This window comes from Cebidichthys violaceus, unplaced genomic scaffold, assembly GCF_023349555.1.
Source record: "Cebidichthys violaceus isolate CVI_PGR_0920_01 unplaced genomic scaffold, fCebVio1.0.p SCAF_39, whole genome shotgun sequence".
Classification (NCBI taxonomy): Eukaryota; Metazoa; Chordata; class Actinopteri; order Perciformes; family Stichaeidae; genus Cebidichthys; species Cebidichthys violaceus.
The window spans coordinates 333,477-359,987 of NW_027176583.1; the positions used below are offsets into that span (position 1 = coordinate 333,477).

General features: G+C 45.0%; 2 protein-coding genes and 1 long non-coding RNA gene across 3 annotated transcripts; all 3 read left to right on the forward strand.

Annotated features, from left to right (window-relative positions):
* The first annotated feature begins 578 nt into the window (after positions 1-578).
* On the forward strand, positions 579-11,510 carry prkcha (protein kinase C, eta, a). The gene is made up of 13 exons (XM_068726268.1): positions 579-688; positions 1,848-1,995; positions 2,083-2,117; positions 2,203-2,285; positions 2,812-2,941; positions 3,050-3,183; positions 3,286-3,411; positions 3,641-3,814; positions 5,327-5,481; positions 7,778-7,916; positions 8,580-8,768; positions 10,807-10,953; positions 11,051-11,510. Exons 1-13 carry the CDS (start codon positions 625-627, stop codon positions 11,198-11,200), a joined length of 1,674 nt encoding a protein of 557 aa, XP_068582369.1. The 5' UTR covers positions 579-624; the 3' UTR covers positions 11,201-11,510.
* Positions 11,511-12,163: 653 nt separating this feature from the next.
* Positions 12,164-14,047, forward strand: LOC137884488 (uncharacterized). Its single transcript, XR_011104745.1, has 2 exons — positions 12,164-13,142; positions 13,478-14,047. It is a non-coding gene; the product is annotated as an uncharacterized lncRNA (long non-coding RNA).
* A 573-nt stretch (positions 14,048-14,620) lies between these two features.
* LOC137884485 (hypoxia-inducible factor 1-alpha-like) lies at positions 14,621-26,477 on the forward strand. Its single transcript, XM_068726267.1, has 15 exons — positions 14,621-14,897; positions 20,936-21,129; positions 21,345-21,496; positions 21,603-21,687; positions 22,292-22,401; positions 22,771-22,973; positions 23,144-23,250; positions 23,385-23,532; positions 23,718-24,022; positions 24,105-24,292; positions 24,389-24,511; positions 24,599-24,837; positions 24,922-25,021; positions 25,115-25,190; positions 25,276-26,477. Exons 1-15 carry the CDS (start codon positions 14,866-14,868, stop codon positions 25,443-25,445), a joined length of 2,232 nt encoding a protein of 743 aa, XP_068582368.1. The 5' UTR covers positions 14,621-14,865; the 3' UTR covers positions 25,446-26,477.
* Positions 26,478-26,511: the final 34 nt, after the last annotated feature.

The following is a 26,511-nucleotide window of genomic DNA, read 5'->3' on the forward strand; positions in this document are numbered from 1 at the left end:
GTCGCCACAATTTTCACCTAATGTGTCACTGTTTTGTGGGGAGAAAGAATTTTCCATGCGGGGGTGTGTGTGCAGTATAAATAGAACAGATCTTTATTTAAGTGCACAGTGACCTAAGTTTCCACTCAGCGGTTTCTGCAGAAAGTATCTCGTTCTGTCTGCCCCGACGCTGAGAAGGTCCTCTTCTGTACGCGGAGCCTTTTTTTTTTTTTTTTTTTTAACGTCATGGCGTCGGGTCGCCACAACCTCTGCAACAAGCCCGACCTGCCTGACCTGCTTCTCTGTCTTTGAGACGCACTGTGTCCACATTCCTCAGACAGTATGTCAGTATGCAGTGAAGAATGCAAAACATTGGAGTTACGTCGCTCCATTCTTCCTATGGAGAAATGTCACATTCCCTCTCGTACGCTTTAACCCAGTTATTCTAACTAAACCACCAATGATTCTTAGTTTTATCATTTCAAAAGTGGGCCATATGTCTGGTTTTCCTTTTTTGTTTCATACAGGGGAGTTTTGGTCACATAGTATTCCTAATGAATCGGTCTGAATGAATCTGTCCGTGTTGTTTCTGTTGAGCTGTTTGAGTGTGTGCACACATGTAATTGTGAGTTTTTGTATCTGCAGATGGACTTGGAGCCAGAGGGCAAGGTTTACATTCATATTACGCTCACTGGATCCTTCACTGACGGTAAGGTTTCTCCTCCTCCTCCTCCTCCTCCTCCTGCTTTTACACACAGTCTTTGAACAGCGGTAACCGTTCATACCGACTCAGTTAGTCACTTCTGTTCTGCGAAACACGGCCGACTGTTTTGAATAGGTATCTGTGAGCCATCGATTACCCAGAGTGCAACGGTGTAATTATAGAGGCTCTGAGAATAGGCGTGCATGTGTTTTGTATGATCGGTGTCGCTGTGATGAGAGGACGTCTATTATGACTGTGATCTTTTAACCGATGTAGATGTAACTTTTTTTTCTTTAAATAACACCAGCAGGAAGTGACCTTGCAGGACTTTTGAAGCAGAAGTCCGTTCAGCTGGTGGCTCCCGGGCCTCCGTTATGTTCCCCTTTTATTTCAATCTGCTGCCATCGTGCCTCATGAAGCACTGACATTTCATTTACCGATGAAATGCATTCCAAATGCATTCGTTCACAGCTTAGACTCAGGCAGTCCAGGTGCAGCGAAGAGCCGGCTGCCAAATGTACGACAAAGAACGAGCTCGTTCTGAACGCAACAGTCAGTGAACAGTAGAGCCGAGTCCACTAAAGGTTGATAAATAATATGTCATCATTGTGCTGCCTTAGTCTATAATAATCACTTTAAACTCCATTCTCATGCAAACGTTTGAAGAAAACAAAGATCTCTATTAATAAAAGATAGAGTTTAGTTTCAGCGTACACTGTATTAAGAATGTCTCCTCCCCACACCTCTACCACAGTGCTTGTTTGCAGGGGGGGGGGGGGGGGGGGGGGGGGGCTTCTGTAATGCATGCGTGGTTTTCCATCTCACAAATAGCTCGACTACATTTATCTCGAGCTACATGACATAGAGCCAAACAAATGTGCACAAAGATAATACGATGTGCACAAAGATAATACCATGTGCACAAAGATAATACCATGTGCACAAAGATAATACCATGTGCACAAAGATAATACCATGTGCACATCAATTTGCAGGATACGATCTCTGTTGTCTTTTATTCCATCTGTGTTCTCTTCATTGTCTGCTCCGTGTCTCATATCGGTGAGAGTTGGACGACATGGAGGACTTTATAGCATATGTAGGAATTAGTGTATGGATTTCTGCGTTTTCACTCAAACGTTGGCTCTCTTTTTATGTTTGTCAGATGACGCCATAGTGAAGAGCTACAAGCAGTTTACCAGGAAGAGACAGGGGGCCCTGAAACGGAAGATCCACCAGGTGAACGGACACAAGTTCATGTCCACGTTCCTCCGTCAGCCCACCTTCTGTTTCCACTGCAGAGAGTTCATCTGGTGAGAGAGTCGAGCCACGACCAATCGGCGTTACCTGTGTGCTCTGTAAACCGGCTCTGATCCTGTGCCTGTCTCTTGTTCTTGTAGGGGTGTTTTTGGAAAGCAGGGTTACCAGTGCCAAGGTGAGCAGACCTTATTTCTCTCTTTCCGACACAGTTACTCAAACATTCAGACACGAGTTTGACACTGAGCTGCTGCTTTCTCCAGTGTGCACCTGTGTGGTTCACAAACGATGCCACCAGCACGTCGTCACCGTGTGTCCGCGCATGAAGAACCCAACGAAAGAGCAGGTAAGAGCAGCTCGACTGTCCGAGGAGAGGCGGCGCTCCGGCTTCAGGCGCTCGAGTCTGTCGTCTGCTTGTCGTTTTCTCACCGCTCAAGCAGTTTGTGTGTAAAACAGGATGTGCAAAAGATAGCAGCCCTTCTGCAGCCCCCTCCTCCTACACACACACACACACACACACACACACACACACACACACACACACACACACAGCCCTGATTAACACCTGCAGTAACACGCACAATGCAGAGGTTCCTGTTTCTGTGTCGAGATGGTCACTGGGCTAGAACGTTATACTTCTCCACGCATGCTTGCCGTATCATTTTCACACGTTTCTATAAATACATCTGTGCTCGTTTTAGCACTTAACGATATTTTTTTGCTGATCTTTACAAGTTTCTCTTCCATTGGAAAATTCCGAAAGAAGCAAATGCAGCAATAAACAGAAAGGACTATGACAAAAATAGGAACGTACAGAAACATTTTTAGCATTGCGCTCGGTGGTTAGTTTACGGTACGTCTTCTCTCCACAGCCCGTAACCCAAGGCTTCAGCATCAACGTCCCCCACATGTTCAACACCCACAACTACAAAACGCCCACCTTCTGCGACCACTGTGGCTCCCTGCTGTGGGGAATAGTCCGGCAGGGGCTGCACTGTAAAAGTAAGACGTCTTCGTCGACGCCGGTCTCTCAAAATCCAATCTCAAATCTCCTAATTTGTCTTGTTATTGAGTGTTCCTGTTCTTCTCTGTGTGGCTTCTCTCTTTCAGTCTGTAAAATGAATGTTCACATCCGCTGCAAAGGCAACGTCGCTCCCAACTGTGGGGTCAACAGTGTGGAACTGGCCAGTCGGCTGGCAGAGATGGGCCTGCAGGCCGGAGGACTCTCTAAACGCAACTCAGTGGTACAAAAGGCCGAGTCCAATCGGTGTTCCTTTCACTTAATTTTTGGCTCAGTACTGTGTTTTTTTTTACGAGCGGTGTTAAATGTACGTACTTTTGCACAGGCCAGAAGTGCAGGTCAGATGAGTGCCCCCGCTGAGAGGAGCGAGAGCACCCAGCAGCAGACTCCTCGACTGGGCATCGAAGACTTCACCTTCCTTCAAGTCCTCGGCAAGGGCAGTTTTGGCAAGGTGGGAATGACATAAGAGGATGATGAGAATGTGGGGAATATGGTCAAGAGGCAAAGATTCTGTAGCATGAAGCATATCAGTTGGTATTTCCAGTACTAGAATACATTCACTTAAATAGATGGAGCTCATATTCTGATAGGATTTGCATCAAGGTGACGCTGAATTTGGAAGAAAAAGACCGTGTGAATTCTCACCGTTCCTACTCTTGTGTATGTTGTCGTATCTGCAGGTGATGCTGGCGAGACTAAACGGCAAAGATCAGGTGTTTGCGGTGAAGGTGTTGAAGAAGGACATCATTTTGCAGGACGACGATGTGGAGTGTACCATGACGGAAAAGAGGGTGCTGTCGCTGGCCCGCTGTCACCCCTACCTCACGCAGCTGTACTGCTGCTTCCAGACGCCGGTCAGTACAGAGTGTTGCTCCTTGAAAAGAGCACCGTGCAACAAAGATTGTGCAACTTTGCAGTAATACACAGTATTTCTTGTCTTTTGAGGTATTTTGATGGTAGTTAATTTGCACAAAATCATTTTAATTCAGTTTAAATAACTAGTATGACAGATTATATGTTACTTTTCAGTATAGCACTTTTTTAATAACACGTTGGTGGTCTTCATGTGTCATAGTTTCACTCCTACAGCCTTGCTTATCATATCATTACATTCATGTAAATACAATAAATAAATACATATTGTACGTGTTAGTAAATAGCACGGGATTCACTTGAGTGAAATATCATGAATTAATTAAGTGTGTGATGAGGACACGGGCGTTGTAATGCGTACATCGGTCAGCAGGTGGCAGCAGTTTTCCGTTGTTTGCGCCTGAGAAGGCGGTGAGGCTGAGCCGCTCCTCCCAGCAGACGGGACGCTGCTAATCTGCTTTCATTGTTTGAATCGCCGCTGACCTACTTCACGTGGGATCAGAATAGAGCAGCACAACATGAACGGACTCATTCAGACCCACACACAACCACAGAATGGCCTTTGTTCCGCTGCACAGCTTTACTTTTAGATGTCTCCTTGTCCTTCTTCTGAGCACCTCACTATGATTAACGGGAGGTGGGGATGAGTAAGGGGAATGGGTTGCGTCTGTGGGCACATTTTACCAAATGTTGTGTCCTCGGCAAATTGTCTTTCAACGCAGCAATTCATCATCGTCATCTTCTCATCTTGAGCATTAAAAAGCTAATTAAATCTCGTCCCGCATTGCCAGACGTGCAGCTCATCAAGCCGACGGAGGTTTGGAGAAGTTCTCGCAAAAATGCATTCGTAGAAGTTAACTCTGGAAAAATACAAGAGGCAGTTAGCTTTACATTTAAAATGCACACTCACACAGGAAATGGCATCTGTGGTTATTTTAATGTTCAAGTAGAAGAGATGGTACTTGCACTTTATATTTATACTACTCAGTAGAGATGAACAACACAAGACACTCTTCTCTTTCTTCACGGCTACACCACACACAGTCCGGCCTGCTTTACTTGCGCAGCGCTATTAAACGTTCTACATCTCCGGGTCAATACCAGACCACTCTAAACAGCAGAGCAGTGAAGCGGAGTCAGCTGTGGCTGAATGTCCTGATCTCCTTCAGGAAGCTTCAGGAGCAGATCTCTGCGTCACGTTCTCCTGCGGCGTTTATTCCCCCCCCCCAGGTCTTCATTTTCTAGATTACATATCGACCGTAGCCTGTAATGAGAGAGAGAGAGAGAGAGATGTATGGGTTTGATCAGAATTCTTTTTGCCCCATTGACTTTCGGCGTCAGTTAGTTGCACAGGAATTCATTAAAACAGACATTTGTGAAATTAACGAGACGCAGACTGGATCTCGGCGTGACCGCGGTCGTGGGGGTTCTTGAACTGAATAATGACGAGGAGTCTTAATGTTTACATCTCATTCGCTCTCTCTCTTTCGCAGGACCGTCTCTTCTTTGTGATGGAGTTTGTGAACGGCGGCGATCTTATGTTCCACATCCAGAAGTCCAGGAAGTTTGAAGAGCCTCGAGCACGTTTCTACACGGCAGAGATCACCTCCGCTCTCATGTTCCTGCACAGCAAAGGCATCCTCTACAGGTCCGACTCAGGGAACTCAAACAGCGATGGGCTTTGCAGTCCAGGTCTACATCTTAACTAGATATGTTGACCCGTATGAAGGACTTCATTCAGGATACTGTGTTCTGTCATCTGTTGCATCAAGAATTCATGGGAGTGAAACACTAAATCTCTGGGATTTTAAGATGGATGTGTTCCATGTTTTTGTCCAGACATTATTTCCCCGTTTGAGTTGAAACATCGCTGCAGTTTTTGAACTCATCCATCACACAGAGTTTGCCCCCTGTGGTTTCACCGCGGCCTCCTCTCACACTATTGTTATCCCTTTAATGAGTTTATTCTCCAGGCAGCTCCTGCAGCACAGTGCGTCGCAGCCAAACACTTGGACCGTGCTTCCAAATGTTCACCGTTAAATCTGTGTCGCCTGTATTTTCCTCGAGGCTCGTGCCCTATAATGACAAGCACAGTGTAACAACAGACATACTTTAATGTTGTTTTTTTATGACACACGCTCGTATTGCAGCACCAGACATGTGAGTGTGTGCTTTGAGACCTTTTTTTTAAAATGCTGTTGTCGAGTGGCAGAGCTCGTGCTCGTCGACAAGAAAGGTGGCATCGTGTGAGCTAAATCCTGAGTTATATTTAGTGGTCCAAGTGTTCTGTGACGTCCTGCACCACATAGCATGACTGTAGCTTAAGTGGCCACACACAGTTTGCATGCAACACCTAAAATAACAAGCCGAAGAGCAGCTCGCACATCAGGCCCAGGGTGAGACCAGCGGAGCTCATGCCGCCTCCTTAAAATACGATTGTGTAATATTCTTAACTAGATATAACCTCTTCTAGCTTGGCGTGAAGCAATACACACTGCCTTTGTGAAACTGGTAAAGAATGGATTTAAAAAATGCAATCATTTCAGTTCATCTTGTTTATCAAGGCACTGCTAAGTTGTAACTAGTATCCCAGTGGTATGAGCTCAAGTTGTGTATTTGTATAGACGTCAGAAGGCCTGACAGCTTGTCCAGATGTGCTGTCACGCTGTAAACGGTGCGTGCGTCACGGTGTTTGTCAGACCTCCTTTTTTTTTTTCCTCTTCTTTGGAAATTCTTTCTATTAGTGCAACTCCGTCTCGTACCCAGTGAGTTGACCTCAGCGCTGTACACGTTCTTACTGTGGACACCGATCTGCCTGACTGACCCACTTCCTAGAGAAAGAGGCTCAAGTTAAATCGGGTTCTTTCCTCCGGCGCGTCGAGGTGCGTGGGTGACGGAGAACAGGAGCGCTCGTTGCATGGTGACACGTGACGAGAGCGTGGTAGTGAAACCGGAATGGGCTAGGGATTAATTTGTCAGTGGAACAACATTCATACTGAAATATTCACACCGATGGTACTTGAAGTGTGAAAATGAACTGAGCAGAACTGCCCATATATCACAGACACGCGCTGAAACGACATTGTTTTGTACCGTCCTAAGCGCTTACATGCTCTTACTGTGGTCTTGTTGTGTTAGCGTCAGGGTTGCGCTCTTTTGGCCTGTTTTGTAAGGCTGTGAGGGACACCGTGAACATCTGAGTCACTGTTACACAATCGGCTTAGGTTAGAGAAGAGCAAACCGGATTAATCCAACCAAACCAGTGTTGCTTGACCAGCAGGCTGCCTGTTTATTTGTATATCATTCAGAAGGTCAGTGTCACTGTATCTGTTCTTTTTTTTTTTTTTTTTTTTTTTTTTTTTAAGTTGTATGCATCTCTCAAATGTTGTGAGTTGTCTTTAGCATCAGCCCGTGTTGTAACTCAGTGTCTTCTATCCAGCTTCAGACGGTGTCTGTGAAATGACCGTGGTCTTGAATTGGGTCACCTTTATCGCAGATTAGGGCTCGACTTCAGAGCCCACGTTTAGAAGGTTTAATCTCACTCTCATGGACACAGAGGAGGTCTTCTTCACCGTGTGGTTAGGGAGACGGCACTGGAGAAGAGACCGCCACTAATATGACAATACATCTTATTTTCAATTAATGTTGAGATATGAGACAAAACGATTCATTTCTGTGGTTAAATTAAGTACATTTTATTCATAGACCTCCAAACCAACATTGATAACCCCCCAAAATATAGGTGTTCCAAATTCCAAAATGAATCAACAACACAATATCACTTTATCTTCATCTACTTCCAGTGCATCTGATTACATCTGATGTAAGAATATGTTGGAGTCGAGTGCATTTTGGTGTTTTGATTTTATTTCTGCTGGATAACAATGGTCCCAAAAAAAACCAAATGACTAATATTCTTTTTCTTTCTGCGTTTTGTCTTTCAGGGATCTAAAGTTGGACAACGTTCTTCTGGACAAAGACGGTCACTGTAAGCTGGCGGACTTTGGCATGTGCAAAGAGGGCATATTTGAAGGCGCCGCAACAGCAACTTTCTGTGGGACCCCGGATTACATCGCCCCCGAGGTCAGTTTCTACACTTGAGCAAACATCACTAGCTTTAAGATAACTTAACTTCAAACACACGCAGTTTGAGACCCATAACTACTAATAATGACAGATATATGTGGATACTTTATCCACCACACCTGGGATACAGATTTTCATATATTCTGGTGCCGTTTTTAAAAAAAATATATTTCAGTTTTAACGTCGGCAGAATCCAGCAAAGCGTAAATTCAAACACATTTAGCCTCCTGCAGCACCAGGTCTTCTGAGTTCACATGATGCCGTTCCAAGTCCCATCCTGTCTCCATCACACCACCTTCACGATACACAAACACTGCGGTCGCTGCCCGTAGCTCCCTCCTGACTTACTGGAAGCTGTGAGGTCAGCTTGTGAAAGGCCTGATCTCCTCATCAGAACGCACTTTTACAGACGCGCTTGGTTTTCATAACGAGGGATTAAAAGTGTGTCCTCACGTTTGAGAGACATTTCTCTGACCGAAGCTGAGTGTGTCTGGATTCATGAACGGCTTCTTTGTTGTCCTCAACACTTGCTCCTCAGTGTAGCCTCAGTGGCAACGCACAAATCCAACACGTCCACTGACTGAACCTCGTGAAGTGGTTTGCTGTAATGCGCTCTGTGCTGCGCCGGTTGACTTTAACGGTATTCCGGTGTTTCCACAGATCCTGCAGGAGATGCTGTACGGGCCCTCGGTTGACTGGTGGGCTCTCGGGGTGCTCCTCTATGAGATGCTGTCGGGACACGCTCCCTTTGAGGCCGAAAATGAAGATGACCTCTTCGAATCCATCCTCAACGAAGACATTGTTTATGCGTCTTGGCTGAGCGCGGAGGCGGTGAACATACTCAAAGCTGTAAGTCTTTGCGTCTTTAAAAGTGGTTCATCGACTTGTAGAAGTTGCATGATTGGATAAAGCCGGACGACTTTTGTCGTTTGGCAGACATTTACCCTCCTCTCGCAGGAAATGTTTATGAAGCTTTTTTTTTTAATACTCAAAAACTGACTGGCCTAGTCAACAGCACTGTGGAGAAGCCAATAGGTTGTGTACCTGCATTCCTGGACGGTGTAACATGATATTTCTGTGATCAAGGTTGGTTTATTTGTTGTCCTTCAGACCGACTGACACCCTCTGACTGCAGAGTGACCGTGGAGCTTTGCCAGACAGCTGTTTGGCCCGGGTCTCTTACATAACTATATTAAGGCATGGTCCGCTGCCCGGTCGCACCACACAAGCTATAAATACGACGGCGCCCCCCCCCCCCTCCTTCTTTGCGCCCAGTTCTCCTCTTATCCTTGTTGTCATTCCAACATGCTTCAGGAAGCATCGGACCGACCTCCCCCGGCGCTTTGTGTCGCTGCTGCCACTGTCACATGTTCTGTAAAGGTGCTTGTTGGTGTGATTGGATTTGAACACTGCTGCACTATTTATACTGAGGGTTGATCCGTCGCAAAGTTCTCCTTGTTCCAAAATAAGCAAGATCATGAGGTTCAATTGAGTAAATAATTACTCTTTTAAATAACAACTGAAGTTTGTTTTAGTGGTTTGTTTAAAGACATTACAGACGCTGGAAGCAGCAAATAACTCATATTTTGGTTTACAGATGAAAAATTGTTAAATAAAATGTATACATTTTCTGCCAGTTGACTAATTGAACAATCAACCAAGAGTTTCAGCATGTCTTTCTGCTGGTGTCGTGGAGAATGGCCTCTTCATGAGGTAGTGCTGACATGGCAGGTCTGGTACGTGTAGCCATGGAAAGATGGCACCAAACTCGGTACAAAATGTTTTCTTAAGTCGTGTGGTCTGTAAGCTCCTCAACCGATTGACCCCTGCTTGTCTGTCTAACTCTCATTATTTCCACTTCACTGGTGTACTGCTGTGTTTTAAAAAAAAAAAAATATATGTATATTTTAACCCATTAACTACAAACCAAGTCATCAAAGTTGTGCTTGCAGGTGACTACATAAACATGAACCTATGTTTCCTCCCCCAAAAAAAAGACGTCTTTATGTCATGTTTATGTGCAGGATTCAAGTCTCTGCAAGTTGATGATGCTGGTCTTGCAGAAATTAAGAAAGCTGTAAATTGTAGTGTTTTATGTTCAACCCCGCCTCTTTATCGCCTCATCTCCTCTTTAGTTCCTCTTCATCTGCAGCCACGTCTCTCTTATTTCCCTTTCTCTTTCTCTGTGAACTTTAGTTTGTCTGAGGCATGTGGTGTCAGTTAGGCCATTGTCAGTTAATGGTGTCTTGAAACTGACACAGCGAAGACCTATTGATCTCTCTCCAATGACTTCGGGTTAATCTGGCCACTGTCGCTGTGGAGACGGCGGCCCGTCAGTTAGCCGCAGCCTAGTCTGAATGTCACCGCCAGCCCCTCAGGTGAGCACAGACTCCTCGGCCAAGAGAGAGCTCTCCAAAACACTTATGTGTTTTCAGTTTTCGTCCCAGAGGCAAGTTGAAACAAAGTAAAACGCGCTTCTATTTTTTTAATTTTTTTTATTGGGTACAACAACACCAGGAAGTTGAGACACCTTAGTTGCACTTGATTGAACCCTGCTGAACTTTCTTCAACGATAGCGTTTTGGGATGGGCCAGAGACAGGTCAGGGTGTGTTTGTTTTGAGTAGGTTGGGAGGCGGGGATTGCCTGGATGTCATAGTGGCTGGAGTCCAGTTTGGCTTTACTCCCAAACAAATCTGGTCTGATCTAGTTGAATAACATGTCGTATTTCCTCACTATGTACGGATCATGAATTCCAAACAGCTTGATCCTACCTTGTTGCTACTATCTACCTTGTTGCTACTATTGTGTTATCTTCTCTTGATAAATAACACATTTTTCGTATTTAATCTCTCTGAAGTCATCCACCGTTTTTTGTTTTTTTCACAGCTCTTGACCAAAAACCCGGCCCGGCGTCTGGGCTGTGTGGCCTCGGAGGCCGGAGAGAGCGCTGTGACCAGCCACGCCTTCTTCACTGGTATCGATTGGGAGAAGCTGAATCGTAGAGAAATGGAGCCACCTTTCAAGCCCAGGATCGTAAGCGACACGAATGATTTTATCCATGGCGTGATTTAAAAAAAAAATAAAATAAAATCTTGCTGCTGATGGATAATTCTTTATTGTTCCCCTCCAGAAAACACCAGAAGACGTCAACAACTTTGACCCAGATTTTACTCAGGAAGAGCCCACCCTGACGCCCATTGACGACCCGCTGATCCCCTCCGTCAATCAGGACGAGTTCCGGAACTTCTCCTACACCTCGCCTGAACTGCAGGAGAGCTGAGGGTCTCCTCGTGGACCCGCCAATCATCCTGCACTCTCTTCTCTGTGGCTTTTTTTTCTAAGACGGTTCCCAGTGGTACTCGCAGTACGATGCTGTCACATTCCCCAGAGACACAAAGGTGCAAAATTGCCAAGGAGTAAGTCAACGAGAGCCGGGGCTGCACCTGATGAACTCTTACGCATTCCTGTAATTCCCCCCAAAAGAGTGGCATGTGATCATCTCCTCAAACGTGACATTTAGTTTTAAAGTGTCTGTGTGGAAACGGTGCATTTGACATGTTGGTATGTTGTAAACGTGTTTGACAAAGGTGTACAGCCTCAGAAGTTTATTGTACATTTAGCTCTGGATGATTTCACTTCCAGTAACTTCAAATGGGAAAAAAAAAGAAAAGTACTTTCATGAGCACAATGCCATAGTTTGTGTTTTATTTTTGCTCTAACACTGTCTAGAGAAAAGGAAGAAAGAGTGAGCCAGCCGGCCAGAGATTCCCAGAAAAGTTAAACTGAGTGAGCGGATGGAATAGTTTCTCAATGATGTGACCCCACTGTGGAAAACCTGACCCACACTACAGGGGTGATCTGTCTAAGTAGCTGCAGATAATAGGTGACGTTTATTTTGTGTTTATAGGTCAAACTCCGTAAGAAGAACTTGGCATGGGTCTCAGTGATTCTCCATGTAGTTGAATAAACCGGGCATGTTGAGGATTATGCAACGTTTCATCTGAGGTGAAAAAGCTCTGCGGTGATTCACGCCGACTCAGACGTCCAAAACTTTTGAGATTTCACCACACAGTTGTCAGGCCAGAGGAGCAGTGCTCGTGTGGTGTTTGCCAATTCAAGTGAGTCTTGGTGCGTCTGAAGGTTTCTCAAGAGTAACCGTAATCATCCAGTGAGCTGCTGTCTACTTACACACAGAAAGACACGCACACTCTCTCTCTCTCTCTCTCTCTCTCTCTCTCCTCTCTCTCTCTCTCTCTCTCTCTCTCTCTCTCTCTCTCTCTCTCCTTTTCACTCTCTCTCTTTTTCTCTCTCTCGCTCTGTCTCTCTCTCTCTCTTTCTCTCTCCCTCTCCTTTTCACTCTCTCTCTTTTTCTCTCTCTCGCTCTGTCTCTCTCTCTCTCTCTCTCCTTTACACTCTCCTTTTCACTCTTCCTCTCCTTTTCACTCTAGTTTTCTCTCTCTCGCTCTCTCTCTCCTTTTCACTCTCCCTATCTCCTTTTCTCTCTTTCTCTCTGTCTCTCTCTCTCCTTTTTTTCTCTCTTTCTCTCTCTCTCTTTCGCTCTCTCCTTTTCACTCTCTCTCTCCCTTTTTCTCTCCCTCTCCTTTTCACTCTCTCTTTTTCTCTCTCTCTCGCTCTGTCTCTCTCTCTCTCTCTCCTTTTCACTCTCCTTTTCACTCTTCCTCTCCTTTTCACTCTAGTTTTCTCTCTCTCTCTCTCTCTCTCTCTCTGTCTCTCTCCTTTTCACTCTCCTTTTCACTCTTCCTCTCCTTTTCACTCTAGTTTTCTCTCTCTCTCTCTCTCTCTCTCTCTCTCTCTCTCTCTCTCTCTCTCTCTCTCTCAACAAACAGAGCCTTTGAAAGCTTCCAGGTCCGTGGGCAGACTGCCTGGGTAATGAGAGCTCACACAGGGGCATTTTTCAAACTTGCAAATCCCATAAAAGTTATTGAATACTCTCCCTGCTGAACACTTACACCACCCTCAATGTGAAAATATTAAAATTAAGAGGAGGGAGAGAGATCTTAAAATGTTCACCATGTTTCATTTTGTCATTGCAAACCTGTGGAGACTAAACAGGAAACCACACTGCGTCATCACCGTTGCCTTTGATCGAAACAGGAAGACACAAGAATTATGCTTTTGGGCAACTTTAAGAAGTGTGAATACTGTACGGTGTGTGCTGTTGCTGACAACAACAAGGGGAAAACAGACATTTTCATTGAAAGGTATATTGTGTTCCTTGTGCTGACCTTTTAGAACGGAGATTAACTCTTCCTGTTAGTTTCAAGAGGAAGTCTTCAGGCTCCGCATTACATCTGTTTATCTTCTCAACCCCATATCCTGTTGAGGACTGTGTGGCTATATACTGTACATTAGTATAGAATATAGTTTAGTATTATCTGAAACTGGAAGCAGTGCTGCTATGCTTTTACAGCACAACGTTTTTAAAACACTTTTTAAAAGTGTAATCGACCTCAAGGATTTAATACTAATCTAGGCGGTGAGCTCGATACAGAGAATGGGAGATTGGATTCAATGACTTGAGTGTTTGTTTTGGCAGCTTTCCTCAGGTACTGTCTGGATGAGAGGAAAGATGGAGGACCCTTGTCTCAGCGTCTATTACTGAGACGTACTGATGGCTGCCAGCAGTGCCTCCTCACTGCTTGATTGAATCGGCGTTTGACTCTGCCTGTGGGAGTGATGCAAAAAAACCTACACAGACCTCACCGAAGTGATTCTCTGTAGAAACCCTAATGGTTGTTACTCGTTGGGCTTTTTGTGCATCAACACAAAGATCCAGAATCCAATCGGACGATGACCGTCTCTACAATAACGATGCAATCTTTCTTGTGCATCTCAACATTTCTCTTTCAAATCCTTGTGTTAGTGTTGTTGTTGTTGCACAGACTCCTATCATCGAGCTCCCAAGACATAAGAAACGTTCTGTAAGACCTGTATAGCTGTTCATAATGTTGCTCACCATAAATATGTTACAAAAATAAACGTTTGCTATTGCAGAGATAACGTCACCTTTCTGCTACTACTAGCGTAGTGTAAGAGTCACATTCTGCTTTATAGGCCCAAAGAAATAAATCCACAAGGTATAGCGAAGCTACTTGTGGCTTCTCTGGTCATGTATTTGTTTGTTCTCAAGTCAAAGTCTGCAGCTCTGACACATGAACTGACGCGTTGTGCCACCCAGTCTACAGTCAGGGACGTGACGAAAGCTTTGCTTAAATGTGTCATTTCCCAGATGTAACTACCGATATGTGCGAACTAAGAGGGCAAATAGCTGTTAGGCAATATATATAGCAGAGAGGACATCTAATGAGGAGGGAACTTGGGTTGGGAAATCAATTTCCGATAGTGTGTCATGTTATGCATTTTTGGTTAAAAAACAGTTTGCTAAGTAAAAGCACAGCAGCGTTTATCCTGGGACACTGAACACAACAAGGCTTTTAATATCAAAACAACTACAAATATGAAGGAGCATGAAAGGAGTATTAAAACCAAAAGAGGCATAAACAGCACTCTACTCTGTAGAACCTGTAAGGTCTATTTTGCTGGGCTACACTTCATGTTTTGTTTCCTCTGGGTTCACCAGGTTTTCTGTGCGCGTCCTCGATGGAGAGAGAGAGAGCGAGCATGTGACTGCGCGTCCCCGCGGAGCTCGGAGGAGGAGTGTCCGTACGGTGTCTCTCTCTCTCTCACCAGCGTGGCACTGTCTCCGCAGAAGAGAGGGGAGCGAATGTGATGGTTTAAGCGGAGGAAAGCACATTTACACAGCGAGAGCTCGAAGCGTTTTGAGGGATTTTACGGACTCACATCAAGAGAATAAATCGCGAGATTTTTTTGGGGGGTACATTTCTCGACGGGGCGCGAGCACAGCTTGATATACCGAGAGAGAGAGCGAGAGAGAGACTCAACTCCAGGTCCTTTCGTCCTGACATGGACACAGGAACTGTACCAGAAAAGAAAAGGTAACGTCGATGCTAACGGCGGGCAATGCTACGCAGCAGGCTGTACTGCCGTTTAAGAGCTTGACTTAACAACTTGTGGTCTTCGGTTGGGGGTTGACTGCTCCTCGTGACACATTACGTGCTTTACTTCAACGGCTACTGCTGGTTCTGCCTGTTTGTTTCGACAAAATGCGTCCGCTAACGACGCTATTACCGCTAGCCGCTGACAGCTAGCTAGCTAGCTTCCTCAGAGCCGTTGACGTTAAACTGTTTACATACCGAGCTGCAGGTAACATGTCTGTTTTATTTTGTTGATTAAATCTGCTTTGAAGTGACATGGATCTTGTCAGCTATCGTTACTACGTTGAGATATTCTTAATATAATACCTAGCGTTACATTTATTCTGAGTCTGACACGTGTGTTGGCTTTAAATCCAACTTATAGTACGCTATTTAATTGGTGGTGTGACGTGCTGTTTGTGTGCGAAGTGCCAACCTTGATAGTGTTCATCAGTGAACCGCTGCCAGCGCCTGACCACGTGACAGTGGTGTGCGGTTTCTGATTAAATATTTAGGGTTTAGTGAAGTTGGCCTTGGTTTGAACTTGTGTTTTGTTTTGTTTTGACCTAGAAGCAGTTTATGGTAAAAAATGAATTAGTGAAGTTATTATAATTTGTAAGAAGTTGTACTTTTAATTCCACTAAACTGTTCTCACCACCTGTAATCATCAGCAAAATAAAAGCCCAAAATATTTAGTGAGATGCTGCTGAGTCTGAAGACATTTGGGTTATCAATCATCATTTGAGATGATGTATTAAATGACTTTGTATATAATACATGATATTAATGATTCACTGTCAATCTCAAACAAAATAGATGTTTATGTTCTGACTAATAGATTTTTTAAAAATCATTTTCTATCATTGAGTAAAACTATTCATCAAGCTTGGCAGAGTGTGTAATTGTCCGTCGTGGTTTTTCTTGACATGCTTTTGTTAATAACATAGTAATAATTAATTAGTATTGACTTCAGGAGCATTAACACGTCACTGTGCCTTTCTGTCATTGACAGACACACTCAAATATGTGGACTTTTGTGCATGAAGCTTGATTTTTTGGCAACGTGTCCGCCCTGGTTCCACTTATTGTACAGATTCAGATGGAGGGGGAAGGTGGTTCCGCAGGTGCAAGACCAAAAAAGTCATGTAAAAATACATGATAATTGCATGTAATAGAGGCGATCAACAGAAGGTCAGCAGGGTCAGGAAAGCTTCACTGTGTGAACGTTGATGTAACAATTTAAGACATGTTCATAGAGGAGGATGCGCTTTGCACCAAGGTTTCCTGTACAATCTCTGAGCCGATCGGCATGGTGAAGTTAGTATTGCATGGAACTGAAAGGTTCACTTGGTAATGGCGTCTGCTAGTTGTTCCACAGAGCTTAAGTTTCATCCCACATGCTAAAGTCCTACTGAGCTGTTGTTAAGATCTTGTTACGGCTGTTGGTGTTGTGCACTTGTTTACCAATCTTGCGTGTTGTATGTTAAAGTTAGAGACAATCTCCTCGGACAAAGGTTCATCGAAATAATGTCTAACTCTATTCCTCTCTGTTACCATCATTGTTGGGCAGTGAATGAATGTGTTAGGATTCTGATCATATTGGACTCTTAGATTGCTTATTTTTCTGCGCCTTCATTTCAGATGTGAGCGGGTCAGTTTGCGCTCCTAAGATGTGTGCTTTGTCTCGTAGTGGCGCTTCTAATAACTGTCACGGTTGTCTGAACATACTGGTCATACTGGTTTCAAACTGCCCTTGGGAAGAATGAAGCTATAAGAGTCTGGTTCCCACACATCTCTTCTTGGAGAACCCAATGTGAAATAACTGTTGGGTCTCTCTCCTGTGTGTGTGCGTGTGTGTGTGTGTATATATATGTGTACATGTGTGTGTACATGTCACTGGAGTTGTGACACTATCAGAATACACACATTTGATTGGCTGAGCAGTATCACGTTGATACAATTTGTTTCAACGCATGTAATTGGTCGGTGTGGTTTTTTTTTTTTTTTTGAGTGCCGTAAAGGCTGGAAAAGCTGCGCAGGTTAAAATAAAAGCAATGAAAAGTTAATCATTTTCAATTATCTATCCGGTTACAAGTCCAGGTCCGGATACGACGACGTTTTGGGTCCGGAACTGTCCACCTATTAGTGACCCCTGTGTTAATATGTCTAATTAGTAGACTGAACAGTTCAACAGTTTGCCTGTAGTTATCGTCCTTAAACTCAGTTTGGTGGGGATGTGTTGTTGTCATCCCATTGTCCGGTGGGCTTTACTAGATAGGTTCAAGAACTTGTTCAGTCTCAATAACTAGCTCTGTGTTACTTGTTTTTATCTCAGCAGAAGTCGAGCGTCGTGGTCGGTTTGATGCAGTTTGAGCTGGTGTCTGTGAGGCGCCTCTGTGGCGTGATATCAGTCTCATCTCTTAATTACCAGGGCTTGACGTCAGTAGGAGGGGCCTAATGTGTGTTGCGATTCACTGCCTGGCAATTTGCAAATTGCCCTGCAGTTTATTGTTGGAGGACTTGTGTTCAGGCTGGTTAGAACTTGAAAAGGAATGGGTTGTCCCTTGTGGGTACAGGGCAGAGGTATTTATTGGTTGTATGTGCACTGAAAAAAAACCCTACTAATAATAACAGACTGATAAATCTCTGCTTTCTATGGATGTTCATTAAAGTTGATCGAGTTTAAAAGTGTAGAGAGGCTTTTTGCCAGCGAGCTATGTACTGAAAAACAAGCAGTTTAACCTTCCTAAACTTTAACTGTGAGGTCTGATTGACGTGTTATTGGCACCGTATCGGAAAAGAACTTGCAAGGGTTTGCGCTGTGCAATAAGATGTTTAATGCCTCATGTATCTGTGTGACGATGCATCTTTTGTTCGCTGCCTTTTTATTAAGAAATAAGCCACTGTCGTCATGGCTTTAAAAAACAATGAAAGGCCAAAGCGGGTCAGCAGCGTCGATGTTAAAAGTTCCAAAACTTCTGACCCGGCTCCCGGGAGCCTCTCTCTCTCTCCCCTCGTCAAAGGGGAAAACAAAGCTTACATTTTTCAAATTTTGGCTCCGATAAATCCTTTCCCTGCAAAATTAGTAGTAGTAAATAATAATTCATATCATAGTGTACTGTGAAGTTATTTATTAACGGTTATATTGGGACAAACAAAACACTGATTTAGCTTCAAATTTACAGCAGGAGTCTGTTTTTAAAAATGGGTCAAACTCCAGTAACTCTCTGCACCGCGGTAATAACAGCTTTAAGACCTGTTACTACCCCGTATGCTGGGTTCATAGACTACTTCATCTAAAGATGTTGGTACTACACTAACAACATACTTCAAAGGAGACCACTACTATGCTGTCTCCAAAAAAATGTCACACATCACACACATTAACATCACGGCATGGTGCTGCTTTGCTTTGAGGCTTTAGTTGTGTTTGATTACATAACAGATAAGACAGTGTTTACTGTGGCGCTACAAAGGACCGACGGACTGTGAGGACAGTTCTCTGGTAAAGTAGGTCAGCCCGGAGTAACAAAATACACAACTCCCGTGGCATTAGTGAGGCTCACTTTCTGCCTGTCTCCCCCCCCCCCCCCCCCCCCCCCATATCCTCTAATTCACTCACATCCTGTTAACAACTTCAATACATGTTGTTTACATTATGGCATATTTCTGAACGGGGAAACTAAAGGAGTCTAATTAAAGCTAGTGGAGCTGGACGTGTGGTTGTGCATTCAGTGAGGCACATCAAGCCGCCGGGCGTTCATGACCATGTGCATTAATAGCGTTACGTAACGGTGACTTTGTTTTAACATCCAGGGAACTGTTTTCATTGCATGTTTCACGTGTAACAACTTCTTCATAATTATCACAGGACTGAAAAGGATTCTTTAAAAGTGGATATTGTTTCTTTTGTGATCTGTAACAGGCTTTACTTACTAAGATGCTCTGTTATTGTCATAATACACAGTTTGTCATGTTGAATGCAGGATTCCCCCCCCCCCTCTATTCAACAGTGGAGTAATACAGCTGAGCTTCATTTGAGTAGGATTTGCATGAAGTTGTGTGATACAATATGGGAGCAGCCGCCACAGAGGGAATCAATTTGTCTACAGGCCGGTACCGATAAATCACCCGCAGTCCGTCTGTCATTAGATCATCAGAAGCTCAGCGAGGAACACGTTCACAGCGTCCCCTCTGGTAGAATGTCTCGTTATTCACCTGTGATGAATGATCTTATGTGACTGTAGGGTTGGAGGTGATCGTTGCAGAACGAGCGCAAGAGTCCGACTGTAAGAAAGGAAGCGTAACACACCACAGAGGTAGCATGACTCTGCGGTTATGACGTCCGGATAGTCTGGCTATGTCCTGTGGAGTTGACGGAAGGTATTGTAAATATCTGTCAAAGGGATCGTATTGCAAATGTGCAAACATGTGGCTGACTGTGTACAGTTGTAGCTGTAATTGCAGTCTTGGTTGAAGTCTGTTTATCTCACAGTCCACATGAGCTCGCTGATCCCTGAGAGGAGGACGATTCTTTGTTTTATGCTCCACAGAGAACCTCAGCGACGCGCCGTTTGTCATCAAATGTTGAATCGGATGAGGATGGAAAGGTGTCCTGTAGAGTTGTGTTTGGGCCATGATTAAAGAAGGGTTGGTTGATTTTAAAAATAGGTTTCTATTTTGTGTTTAGTGTTTTGTGTTCTACAGTTGAACACCCAGATATGTACAACTGTTTGCACATAAAACACCCCCATGTGTTTACAGACTCACAGGTGTTGTTCTCAGGTTTGGGTTGTTGACTCTGCCTACGAGCTAAAGGTCACGCTCGGACCTTTTTTTTTTTTTTTACCCAGAGGTTATTTAGCGTTCCCATCTTTCCCCCGATGAAACCCTGCCAGATGATTTGATATGCGGGACGGTGATTTCAGTCAGCCGGTCCATTTCCTCGTGAGAGAGCCTTTAAATAACAACATGTCCTCGGTCAATGCTGTAAGTGTATCACGGATCAATTTCAATTAGGTGTACGTTTCAAAGCCGAGGGCTTTTGAACCTGTCGTGTATGTTGTGGTGATGCTGTCGTCTAAATGCGTTTGAGGCTGTGTGGTCGTGGTTGTGAGAGGGGATAATGGCAGAAAGTCAGTCAGGTTGACTATTGTAATTATGTTGCACATTTAGATGGTCTATTTATGTCGGTGGTCACCATGAGAGCTGCCCACGTGCTCACCGATACAAATACAAAGTCAAAGTCAAAGTGGCACTCCGCTTAAGAGCCAAGGTTGTTCCATTGTAAAATAAAGTGAATTATGTCCTTTTAAAGTCTGCTGTTCTTTTCATTTTAATATACCGCCATGTCTTGAGAACCTGTTTACAGTGTGTTGAGGGTCCATTAGACTTTGGATAACTGCCTGGATAAATGCTTGATCTAATATGGGGTTAGCACAAGCGGTGAGAAGTCATGAGGCATGCTACTGGAAAACTCAATGGAAAATAAGGCCGTGTTTGTGTCCAGGTGTTGGAGATGTCACTCATTCTGTGCTTGTGTGTGTGTGTGTGTGTGATCTCCGTGTTATTATCATTCTCTCTCCTGAAGGTCCGTTCAGTCAGACTCCTAAACGTCGGGGTGTTTGGTGCTGCTTGTAGCTTGGCTGTGCAGACAGGCGACTCCATGCCCTGCCTCCCATAGCCAATCACTCTGGGGGGTGGGGGGGGGCGGACTCCGTTTGGTCAACGGCCAATAAGACGGTTTGCAGATAGCCGTCTATGTAAATGAGTGTGACCGGGGTCCAGACAGAAGCTTGGCTGTGAGCTTTGCTTGTTTTTGGACTCCAGCTGCTACAGCCTCCCCAGTGACAGGACCGCGGCCGACCTGACACTCTCAGTCGGGTGGGGAAAAAAGGGAGGGAGGGAGGGAGGAAGGGAGGGGGGAGAAAGATGTCAGCTCTGTGTGTCGAACCAGTCGGCGGCCGGGATTTGGCTGACCCTCTGCCTCTCTCCTACAGGGTGAGCTCGGATCGCAGGAAGGAGAAGTCGAGGGATGCGGCGCGATCCCGGCGTGGGAAGGAGTCGGAGGTGTTCTACGAGTTGGCGCAGGAGCTGCCCCTGCCCCACAGCGTCAGCTCCAGCCTGGACAAGGCCTCGATAATGAGGCTCATCATCAGCTACCTGCGCATGAGAAAGATTCTCAGCAGCACTGGTCAGTGTCTATACTTGTTATACCTGTCGGTCAAATATTTAGCTTGGGGCATAGTGTGTATTTTCTTATTTTTTTGGTCTTCATGTGATGATTACATTTTGCAGCCATCTCCATTATTATCTCAGAGGCATCTTGAGAATGGATAGTTTTGATAATTCATTTGATGACATTTATTCTTCATCTCTCTCGCTCTCTCTCCTCCTCTCCTCCTCCAGATGAGCCGATGACCGAGGAGGAAACGGAGCTTGAATCGCAGCTGAACGGCTCCTACCTAAAGGCTCTGGAGGGCTTCCTCTTGGTCCTGTCGGAAGACGGAGATATGATCTATCTCTCCGAGAATGTCAACAAGTGCCTCGGGCTGGCGCAGGTCGGTCTGAGTCGACCTGTTGTGTGTCAACGTTAAAGAAAGCATGTATGTACGTGTACACGGTAACAGGACCTTCCCCTCTTTTCTCCCTCTCTCTCTGGTGCAGTTTGACCTGTGTGGACACAGTGTGTTTGACTACATACATCCATGTGACCAGGAGGAGCTGAGGGAGATGCTGGTCCACAAAACAGGTGAGGGACAACAACAAATTATACAACCGCACTAATTGACAGAATCGGACACACACACACACACACACACACACACACACAAAACCAGGGAATCCAGTTCACTCTTTCAAGCCAGCGGGCTGTCAGAACAACTTATTGTTTCCCACGTCAGTCCAGAGGTCAATGTGATTAGAATCGGCTCGTGTTCCACACAGCACAGAAGACATCATTGGCACATTTCTCGTTTTGCTTGCACAATACAAGTGAGCATTGCTTTGTGTGTCAGTGGATTGAATTTGCTGTTATTGTATAATTCCCACTGAGTTAATTTAAGGTTCTCACTATAAACGCCCCAGTTCTTCCCTTTTTGAAATGTACTTCATAGTATTCATTTGTTATCATCATGTGTTTCAGTCAGTTTACACACAGAGATATTTCAGCTCCACTTCCTTTATTTAACTTGCCGTTGAAATGACACACGGTGCTTTTACAGCCTCGTGTATCCTCAAAATGCAAATGTGAACTCTTGGCAGTTGGCAAAAGTGCTTGATAGAACACTGAATGGAAAAAAAAGAGAGATAAAATGGAGGCGGTCAACTTCTCTCTTCCTGTTTTGTGGTTTCAGGCTCCAAAAAGGCCAAGGAAGCGAACACCGAGCGCAGCTTCTTCCTCCGAATGAAATGCACGCTCACCAGCAGGGGGCGCACGGTCAACGTCAAATCAGCTACGTGGAAGGTATGAATATAATGATTACAGTATTTATTACAAGTTTAATTGGATATATATTGTCCTTTTAAATTTAAAATAACATGAACATGAACTTCAGAGTTATGCGTTTATGTTAAAGTTATATCTGAATACTGTTGACCTGTAGGTGAAGAGTTCGAAAAACGATGGATTTAAAATGCAACAACAGATACAGACTGCGTCATAGCGCATGTCTACGTCAGCAGTAATATGACGATGTAATGGACCATCGAGTCTGTGATGGACAGACGTGCATTCAGGAGAACCTGCATCAGATGCAGCCATTACTTGAATAGCTTTAAGAACTGGAGTAAGCATGAAAAACGTAGAACTGGATTATAGAAATGTTGTTTCTAGGTGCTCCACTGCTCCGGTCACGTCCGTGTATACGACACCCACACCGAGGAGACTCCCAACGGGCACCAGGAGCCACCTGTCCCCTACCTGGTTCTGATCTGCGACCCCATCCAACACCCCTCCAACATCGAGGTCCCTCTCGACGCCAAGACTTTCCTCAGCCGCCACACGATGGACATGAAGTTCACGTATTGTGACGAAAGGTGAGCGTTCCCCCGATGAGAGTGAATGTTAAGAAGCTTGACGTGGAGGCCTGTGCTTTCACTAGCAGTCACACAGAGCCACCCGGTGTCCACTGTAGGTACTACAGAAGCCTCGTCTGCATGTAGGCAGAGCAATTGAGACTTTTTTTTTTTTTTACATGTTTAACCAGGATCACTGAGCTCATGGGTTATGATCCAGAAGACCTGTTGAATCGTTCTGTGTATGAGTACTATCATGCTCTGGACTCAGACCATCTTACCAAGACTCACCACAACTGTAAGCATGACGAACAAGAGTGCATTGAAGTAAAAGTCAAACACATTTCAGCCGTTACCTTTTTGCCAAACCTTGAACCAGATGTCTAAATGTATCTGTTCTTAATTTCCTTTTTTGATTCTCTGTGCTTTTAGTGTTTGCAAAGGGCCAAGTCAGCACCGGCCAGTACCGGATGTTGGCCAAGAGAGGCGGCTTTGTGTGGGTGGAGACCCAAGCCACTGTCATCTACAACAACAAGAACTCCCAGCCACAGTGTGTTGTCTGTGTCAACTTTGTGCTCAGGTACTACAAAGGCTCTTCGTTTTCATTCTCGTGTAAAATGAGGCGGCTGAAGATCTGGCTTGTACAACAAAAAGACAGATTACAGACTGTTCTTTTTTCTGTTATTTGTTTTGTGGTGGTATTTTCAGAGCCATTGCAAAAATACTCAGTAAACTCAATCTGACGGCTGCATAACACTGTTACAGTGGCATCCAGGAGGAGAAAGTGATATTGTCCCTGGAGCAGATCGAGGATGTGAAGCCAGTGAAGGAGGAGGAGCAGCAGGAAGAGAAGGCCGTGGTTGAGAGCAGCCAGCCCGACATGTCTCAGGTCCTGCTGAAGGATGAGAAGAAGGGCCCGGAGCTGGATGTGATCAAACTGTTCACTCGGGCAACAGAGGCCAAGCCTCTGGCGAGCCTGTATGAGCAGCTGAAGGCGGAGCCAGAGGCCCTCACCCTGCTTGCCCCAGCTGCTGGAGACGCCATCATCTCCCTGGACTTCAGCTGCCCTGGTTTGTGGCCTCACAGCACTTCAAACTTCTCCACGGTAGAAATCGAGAGTTTGAAACCATTCTTACTTCTTCCTTTTGTCAGATTCAGAGATACAGCTGCTGAAGGAGGTCCCTCTATACAATGATGTAATGCTTCCCTCCACCAGCGACAAGCTGGCTCTGCCTCTCGGCGAGCCTCTCCGTGTCGCCACCACCAGCTCCGAGGACGCCAAAGCTAAGAGCTTCGCTCCAGCCCGGTCCACCACCACGAGCAGCCACAGCGCCTCAGAGGTCAGACAGGCAGTTGACATTTTTGCAGTTTAGATGATAATCTTTTTTCTCCATTAATATGTTCTGAGAAGGGACTGACCTTTGACTTCTCTTTAGGCCGACAGTCCGCTGGACTTCTGTTATCCCATGGACTCGGAGATGAGCTCGGATTTCAAACTAGACTTGGTGGAGAAGCTGTTTGCCATTGATACAGAGCCCAAGACCCCCTTCACCACACAGGTGACGATGCAGGAGATTCTTGATCTACTACAGAAACAGGATCTCTGTATTCTTATTCATGAGACTTTTGTTTTCTCTCCCCTGAAGGCAATGGAAGACTTGGATCTGGAGATGTTAGCTCCCTACATCCCCATGGATGACGACTACCAGCTGCGCAGTCTGACCCTAGAAGAGTCTCCAGCTTGTGGACCGGTTCAGAGTTCTCCGGTCCACGTGACGCAGGACATTCACAGCTATCCCAGCTCCCCATTCAGTGCACCGGGTAGTCGCACGGCTTCCCCGGCGCCGCTTGCCGCCCCTCATCCTGCCACCATCGTTGCTAAGAGGTAAAGCCTCCCGTGCGCTCCGTATTTATTGCTTCATAAGGCTTTTTTGGGGGGGGTTAGCTAATCACTACTTCTGTGCCACAGGACCCCACAGCTGGACAAAGAAGTCTCGCTCCAGACCCTGGCAGCTCAGAATTCACAGCGCAAAAGAAAGCTGGGTGACATAAAAGGGATTATCGGACAAGTAGGTCATCAACATCCAACGATAGTTTACATAGATCTACCTTTATGATTACAAATGGAGGATTTGAGTGTCTGTATTTGATGATTTTCACAGGAAACTTTGCTGCAGGACAAAAAGCTGAAGGCCTCGAAGGCAGCAACAACCAGGACCATACTTCTGCTGCCTTCAGGTGAATGAACTGGATTAAAAACGTACGACTGCTCCTTGATACTAAACACCAGCAGAATCATAACTCTGAAATATCTTGTTCTTAGATCTGGCGAGTCGTCTGCTGGGAAGCACGTCCGAGTGCACCGGTTCCCTTTTCACGCTGCCGCAGCTCACCCGCTACGACTGCGAGGTCAACGCCCCCCTGCAGGGCCGCCAGTCCCTGCTTCAGGGGGAGGAGCTGCTGTGCGCTCTGGACCACGTCAATACAATCTAGCTAAAAATGAAAAAGGAGTCTCTGTTCACTGCTGGACTAGACTGGACACTACGATTTCTCCCTCATGTTGTCACTCCCTTTCCAAGAGCCCCCCCGACCTCGCCCCACCGCCCCTTATTTATGTAACTGTATTGAGTTTGATTATAGTCCGGCTGCTGTCTGTGCACCTTGTGATATCTGCAGCATTCCACTGTGGCAAACACCATAGCAGCATCTGGGTTTTGGTGCAAGGGATTCAGGCATCATGAGATGTCCAATTGTCTTTTTTTGTTTTGTTTCGTCTCGTCTCTATTCCGGGGAATCTCTCGATTCCTCGACAGATGACCCTTTTCCAGCAGGTCGCCACAGAGCCTGGGTCTACTGCCAGCAGTGTATTGTAAGCTTCAGTCGCACAATTTATATTTTCTTAAGAAGAAAAATATTACCAGCAATATATATATATATTAAGCCTTTTTAAAGTCGTTTTAATGGGATTTAAATGATCAATTTAATTTTTCCCCCCATACTTGTATGTTGTAGTACTCGTACCTAACAAGATGTCATAAGTCCACGTTAAGTATGAACATATTGTTTAGACCTTAGGTGGTTTGAATGTTCTCTCCACTTAGATATCAGTCTTTGACGTAAATACATTTAATTGTGTAGCAGTCCAGTACATGTCACTTTATTACTTTACTGTAAGTGTGTGTGTGTGTGTGACTGTACATATACCAGGGAGATTGCTCAGTGTGGCGTCACAGCTTTGACTTCTCTTACTATGGAATCTGAGAGCAACTGCTTCACTTCTTTCGTTTGCTTCTCGTCGTAGAGGATCGGCGTTTTTCTTTGAACGTGAAGTCGATTTCACGCTTTTTGGTTTTTACTGCGAGTGACATAATCAAAACGGTCTTTTAAAAAAAATCAGTGGGATGTTCATATTTTACTTGTGATCATCGTCGCACTTTTTGAGTTGAATGGTAGTCACTTAAACGCCACATTGTTGGGTCTCTCATGCTTCTTGTTGCCGTCCAACATTAAATGGCTTTAAATAAAGTGCATCGTTTCAGGCTCAATTAACTGTTACTTT